Source organism: Poecilia formosa, unplaced genomic scaffold (assembly GCF_000485575.1).
Source record: "Poecilia formosa unplaced genomic scaffold, Poecilia_formosa-5.1.2 Scaffold4, whole genome shotgun sequence".
NCBI lineage: Eukaryota > Metazoa > Chordata > Actinopteri > Cyprinodontiformes > Poeciliidae > Poecilia > Poecilia formosa.
Window position 1 is genome coordinate 793,782 of NW_006799943.1, and position 7,574 is coordinate 801,355.

Consider the following 7,574-nt stretch of genomic DNA (forward strand, 5'->3'; position numbering starts at 1 on the left):
CACACACACACACACACACACACACACACACACACACACACACACACATACACACACTTAGAATGATGACGTACCTCGTTCATCTATTTTCCATGGCTCTGACTGTACCTTCCTGCCTTTGGGGTTGCTGCCTCAACGAGAACAATGTCCCATTAAATGAGGAGGGTCAGGAAGTGAGAAACACCAAGGTGAATACCTAAACTTCCCACAACTTTTTCCGTGTACCGTTGTCACGGAAAAGCATGCAGACTAGAATTTCCTCTGCTGTTGAAATAATTCCTTATAGACTCATTACCCAGTGACAGTGACTGATTACTTTGAGTCTCTTTAGTTAAGGAAATTGATGATGAAGCATTTATCCCTGAGCAACCTCTTGTTAAAGTGGAATCATCTTTGAACCTGTAAGACGCATATTCAGTGTAAATGCTCTGTGTGCAAATAAACAAGCAGCTTACAGTTGACTGTTGTGGCCATTTGTGACCTCAGTAACACTGATCATAGCTTAGACAGTAAAGAATGCGTTCTCTGCAGTGTTTGACCTGCTGACAGGTTGATGAGGTTCTGATGGGATATAGGAGCCATGCTCTGGTAAGGCAGTTGGAGTTTTTTAAGGGATCAAATTAAATGGTGATAAAAATTAGAACCTATGATTTTACTTAGATCCTTATAATAGATTATTGTTAGTACAAAGGACCTGCTGTAGTGAAGTCTCACATGGTTTGTTTGAAAATGAGGCAGTTTTTCCTTTCCTCTCTGCCTGTTAACACAGCTGCTCAGGAAAGCCTAAATCCCTCCTGCAAGGTCAAGTTTACCCAAGATACTGTAGCACAATACCTCCAAACAACCATCAGCATTCTCCAAGGGAACACAATAGACATGTCTCCACCCTCTGCTCTCATTCCCATACCTTGCAGCTAACACTTTGATGCTATCATCTTCCTGTTGGACAGATGGTTTTCCAAGACTCTGAGGAATGACAGGAGAAAAACATGTCAGTTTTCCACACCTTAGCCCGGCCGCCTCACACACTCTGAGACTCCTTTGTTCTCTGGCTGTTTCTATTAAGAGGCAGCGTAGGGCCAGAGGAAAAGACAGCAGGAATAACAAGCTGTACATGCAGACATTCAGGAGTCCGTGTGGAACAGCTGTCCTCTGAGCATCCTTCCTGTTCACTACGATCCAGGTTATGAGGGCAGGACGGCAAAATGGTGGAGAGAAGTTTCAGGAGAGGAAACTTCTCTCCACTTCTCGGTAAGGTGACATGTATACCCAGATATTTACACAAACTATATGAAAAACACACATCTTGGTTTCTCTGTGTTTGACATGAAATCAGACTTACCTACTGTTTTAGCTCAGTTAGGATGATCTAAATTATTTCTGTTTGCTGAATGACTGAATAATGAGAGATTCATAAACACAACTTTAAAGCATAGTTTTCTTCCATTCCTCCAGTATTTGGTCAAATTTCCTTTAAGCTGTCTGAATTAGGTCAAATATTTTGGGTTTCTCTCCACAGGTAACTCCCACAATAGACTGCTAGAGTTTTGACCCGTTCCTCCTGGCAGAACCGATGGAACCGGGTCAGGTTTCTGGCTCTGGACTATACTACCAGCTTCAGCTGCATCTTCACTAATTCCTTGCTTTGGTTCTGGGACTAATTCACATTTTTCATACCAGAATCAGTTCATCCCTGGGAAACAGAGCCCACCTCCTTCCTGAACAAATCCCCATGATTGTTATACTTGGATATAATTGTTAGAAAAGATTAATGTGGAAGCTTCAGGTATCTGGAAATTGGACCTAAGGATGAACTAGACTGGTGGAGGTCCATGCACCGTTCACACTTCTCTGAATTTTTCCATAATGTCACACAAAAAACAACCCAGTGTGCTTGAGGTGTCACCTGAAAATACATATTCCTCCATTTAGCTCAGATGTTGGAAATCAGCCTATCAGAAGACAAAATGTGTCTTGAAACAGACAAATTATGTCTGATTCAAGAAAGCCAAACCCAGTTTAAATAAAAAAATTGTACTAAGTTCATTTTAGTTGGATTTATTTACATGCAGTTTACAAAAGCTTCTGATAGCATCATCTGGGTCTCCCCAAATTGTTAAAAAGCATAATGTTAGTTTATGGAAACTTTTAAATTTGGAAAAAAGTTTTCAAAAATTGTCTTATTCATTACTCTGACATTTCACAAAATAAATAATTCTATTCCTAATCTCAGACTTGATGTCCTGACACACCAGCAGAGTATTCAGGGTCACAGTATTAATGGGTTTTTTATGAAATGACAAATTATGTCTGGTCCGAGAAGGCCGAACTGAGTTTAAATAAAAATATGTTATTAAGTTAATTTTGGCTTGATTTATTTAGATCGAGTTTACAAAATTCACCACAACAGAAGATGAGCACGCTTAAAGTAAATCTCATTAATAAATTCCAGTTCAGATTTGGTTAATCTGAACTGGAATTCAGATTAACCTGCTTCCCTTCACAGGTAACTTGATTAAGCTGTTTACACAATTCAACACAGTCCATGGTCCAAAACAAGAAGCAATCTGAGTATATGGCAGCAGAGGGAAATATTCTCCACATGCCCCTGCGTGTAACTGGACGTCAACACTATGTACATCTCATCTTTTTAATAAGAGCCAAAGGGGAAATGCATCTTTCCAATCCAACTTGAATTTATTGCCACATACTTTCTCCACAGCTGCAGCAGAAAACACCCTTCAGTTATTGTCATTATAATGATCCTCCTCATTTTTCTCTGACTGTCCTTTGTGGCTTCAGGCCAAAGATTCCACTTTTTCCTCACTGTGGCCTGAGGAATAACTTTTACATAGTAAGAAAAAATAAATGGGCAAACAGACTTAGACTTAGAAGTATAAGCTAATGTATTTAGGGACAAAATATTTTACAAGAAATAAAAAGCTACAGTAAAAAGGCTGCATATATGTGCAGATTGTTGAATTAATTATTTTTGTTTCAGCTTCAGTCTAGTGGAATTTGAATTCAACAAACATTATGACTCTTATTAGAAACTTTAATCGACTGTAGGATTTTTTGGTATTTGCTCATGTGTATCGTTTTGAAAGTCACTGTAGTTTATAACTATGATGTTTCTCTGCAGTTTATTTTACAGCATAGTTTCATCTGAAATGCATTCAAAAAATCTATGAAAGTGAAAACTAATACAAATTCAAAAACTATCCTCTTCTCTAACCACTGAATATGTTTTATGTTGCACTTGCTGATATGACCTCATGGTTATTATATGCAAGCAAGATCTTGTCCAGTATGCATCAAAGTCTTTATGTTTCTTTCTCCACAGGATGATGTGAAAGTGCCCTCAAAACTCAGCATCTCCAAGTCTTTGAAAGTTTCTGAGTCTGTGTCAGGAAGCAGAGGAGGCAGTCTGCTGGAGCTCAAAGAGGCTGTGGAGGAACCTGGAGAAGCAGCAGAGGGTGACAAGGAGGACAAACCCCATGTAGACCTTTCCTCAGATGAAGAGGGGGTGGAAATTGAAGACACCATTGAGGAGACCCGAGCTGAACGCATCAAGCGGACCAGTCTGCAGCGGGTGCAAAATCTGAAGACCGTCTTCTCCAAGAATAAGATGGATAAGACCAGAGCAAAGACCAAAGAGAACCTGGAGAAGACCAGACAAAAAACCAAGGAAAACATTGAAAAGACAAAGCAGAAGACAAAGGAGAACCTGGAGAAGACCAGACAAAGAACGAAGGAAAACATCGAGAAGACAAAGCAGAAGACAAAGGAGAATCTGGAGAAGACACGTCACAACATTGAAAAGAAAATGGGTAAACTTGGAACGCGCATGAGTGTGAACCCTGAGCGAAAACAGAAGATTAAAACATCTGGTGACAAGATGAAGAAGGCCTTCACACCGGACCACGTTGTGTACGCCCGCTCTAAAACTGCCGTCTACAAGGTGCCCCCTTTCACCTTCCATGTGAAGAAGATCCGTGAGGGTGAAGTGGAGGTGGTCCAAGGAACCGAGATGGTGGAGGTGTCCAGGGAAGTAGAGCCAATAGGTGGAGAGGATGTGGAAGTAGACAACGCCGAGGTGGACGTTGAGATGGAGATGGTGAATGGAGGCGGGGATGAAGAAGAGCATGATGAGGATGAAGAAGAAGAGAGCCATGATGCCTTACACGAGGAGGACGATGATGATGATAAAGACAGCGACTAAATATAGAGCAAAGAAACCTTCATGCATTCAGACCAATTCTTTGTATCTACACTGAGATTTAGGCTTGATTTGGATTAAAAAGTATATTCAACAATAGCTGGGACAGTGATGATATGTAGGTCCTATTTTCACAGGTTTGGCCACCATTTCTACCAATGACAGATGGTTTACAGTGTCTTCTGAAAACACAGCATAGCACTATCGGTTTGGATGTGTCCATCACACATTTACTTCAGTCTAATATTCTAGCACTCACAAAGACCTAAAAACTGATAACAAACAACTAACATTCAAGGTTTTGCTTTAAATCTCCTCAATTTGGACATAAGTAGCCACATGCGTTTGTGTCACCAGCTTACACCAATAATAGAGTAGAAATGATGGCCAAAACCAAACACAAGCAGAACATCAGTCAATCTGGAGATCATTTTACATGCTTTCCCTTCTTTCTTCCATTGACCAGGAAAACTAGAATTAGAATTTTGTTAAAGCTTTCATAAATATTTTTTTGATCACTATATTGTGAAAATATAACATGAGCCCTCCTGTCTGTGGTTTAAATGTAATCTGCAGAAATAGACCTACTGATCAGAAACAACCAATCAGAGCCAAGAGGAGGGGCATAGTGCTGTCAAGTATCCAATTTGGTAATGGTGGAGAAACGACTTAGCATTACTGGAGCATTAGTATTAGCATTACTGGAGAGCTGTTTATCTGACATCATCAGTGGCTATGCAAACTAACCTGAGCATTAATGGCGGGCTCTGGTGTGAGGAGCTAGCTGTAGCCCAGCAGAGAGTAAGAGGAAGGGTATGAGCAGCACATACACAAGTTTGGTTGACCACACAGAGACCTGCCTCCTGACTCTGATTAGTTGTTTCTGGCAATGCAGTGTATTTCTGCAGATGGTAGTAGAACTGCAGGGAGGAGGCAGAAGAGCTTGATTTTTTTTCACAGATTTTCTGTTTTATGTTATACTGTCACAACATAAGGAAGGTTTTAACAAATATGTAAAAAAAAAATGTCTAGTTGTTTTGAATAAGAATAAATAAAGAGGGAATAAGACACATGCTTTGTTTATAATGAGCAGTATCATCATCAGATTGGGAGGGAGCACCATAATCAGTGTAACAAAACTATACAAGGAGATTAGTGTAAAAAAAAAAGTAAGGAAAGAAAAAAGGTAAAATGAAAGAAGGAAAGGAAGATATTATGTCATTGTTCAATATACACTCTTTCACAAAAGAAACACAAATATAAACTCACTTTCTTATCTATAGTGAAATTCCTTTCTCATATGAATTCACCAAACCATTCCTGACATTTTCTTTGCTGTTTATCTATTTAAATCATGAGTTAAATATTATCTTCTTCTTCTTCTGATTAATCTATCTGTTTATAGGCACAGTGCTATCTGCTGTGATTTCTATCTTTTGCAGAACTCTTGTTTTTGTTTAAGTTTTTTTCTAAAACATTTTTCACCTTATCATGTTATTTTCCTTTCATACCTTCTTAGTGCTGGCAGACTTGCTCACACACATTGTGTTTTTTTAATATGATACTTTACTGTCCATTTATGCATATATATCTGACCATATCACTGTAATTTCCCATAAAAAGAACACATTACATGACATTGCTTTTCTTTTCTTTCTCTCTGAATTCACACACACACACACACACACACACACACACACACACGCACACACACACACACACATGCACACACACACCAGAGCGGAACCAGGCCAACAGTTGATCCGAGCAACAGGCTGCTTTGAAGCTAAACCTATTATGCCTTTGTGTAAGACTGACCCCTAGTGTTGAGAACTTTAATTTGACTACTTTCTGTTCCAAAATAAATTGAATCAGAAATGTTAACCATTCTGTGTTCAGAGGATCTTAATGCAGGGATTCCCAAGTCCAGTCCTGGGGGGGGCTCCTGTCCTGCATGCCCCTCTCTAACATCCTGGACCAGATGAAAAATCCCCTCAGCAGTCTTTCTGCTCCAAGGGGCCCGCTACTGAGGACAGGATTCAGGCAACCCTGCACTCCAGCAATGTACATAAAAACTGTGCTCTTATTTTTGGCAGCAGAGGGGCTCATATGTTATGAAACACGTATTTTTCATAACATTAATTTTAAACAGGACTTCCGCTTCCAAAAGTAACTGAGATCATAACTTCCAGGTTAGATTTAGCACTATTTTACTTGTGTTATGTCTCCTGCCGTCTTGTGTACATAATGTGACGCGTTATCTGAGCTAATGATTATTAACTTCAACAGAACTTCTCGCTGTTCATCACATGCGCTTGTTCTGAACTCTGCAGTCATGCTGAAATTTTGTTTTTGCACAGTGCATCATATGGAACCTACCATAAGTATTATTAAACAAAAGATGAGATATTCAGGCCGTTTCCATGTATGACTGTGTTTAGTGACCTCCCCTGTTTTAATATCCAACCTCTTGGATGGAGCCGATCCAATTTTCTGCTTTTGCTTTGTCTGTATGTGATTGCTGACTGGCAACACAGCTTAACCACTAATGATTTAATGAATAAAACCCAAACTGAGTCACAGTTTCTGTGTTTTATTGAGCATTTACTAAAAGCTTATTAACATTATAAAATGTAATTAATTTAAGTTTTTCTTTTCAGTGGAAGATTTTAATTGTTTCTAATGCCCAGTTTTTAGCATGTGAAAACATTGTTGAATATTTTTGTCTCTGTAGTGTCATTCAATTTTTGCGTTGATTTTTTTTGTTGATGTTTGTTTAAAATAAATGAATAACTTCTATTGTCAGAGCACTGAGGAGTGCTGGTGGGGACAACACTGTCAATTGCGCAAGATTTTACTGTTTTAGTAAATTTGGTGATGAAGGTATTGGTCAAATTAAAAAGTGAAGTTCAAAGCCATTTTGGAAGACCTATAATAAACTACATGAACCCACAAATCTAGTGGAAAAACGTGTCCCCTCTAAATTTCTGTTAGTTCTTTCAAAGATTTGCTTTGAAAGCAGTGAATGCAAACTGGGTTCAACAGTTGTAAAAAGGACTAATTATTAAAATAATATTCCAAAAAAGTGAATAAAATGATTTTGTTTATTTTAATTGGGAAAATTTGAAGTCAAAAAGACTCTCTCAGTGAATAAAACAATTTCCTTATGAAGATTAATTTGATTTAAAACGTTTCTTAACACCAAATACACATTATCATCTGAAATCACTCTAATGAGGAGACTACTACAGACTGGGGCAAAGTTACTTTCCTCATGGATCATCCATCTCAATGTCCGGAATATGGAGAAGGAAGGGCGCTGGTGATTTTCCACCAGTGAAGCATCCCGATGCAA

The 7,574-nt window shown here is 38.8% G+C and overlaps 1 protein-coding gene across 1 annotated transcript in view; it reads left to right on the plus strand.

The window, feature by feature from the left end:
- LOC103142478 (polymerase I and transcript release factor-like) overlaps window positions 1–4,794 on the plus strand; it is a 21,400-nt gene extending 16,606 nt beyond the window's left edge. Inside the window, exon 2 of the mRNA XM_007558565.2 lies at window positions 3,344–4,794. Within this exon, the coding sequence (XP_007558627.1) occupies window positions 3,344–4,222 (879 nt within the window). The 3' untranslated portion in view covers window positions 4,223–4,794. The remainder of the gene's footprint in view (window positions 1–3,343) is intronic.
- Window positions 4,795–7,574: the final 2,780 nt, after the last annotated feature.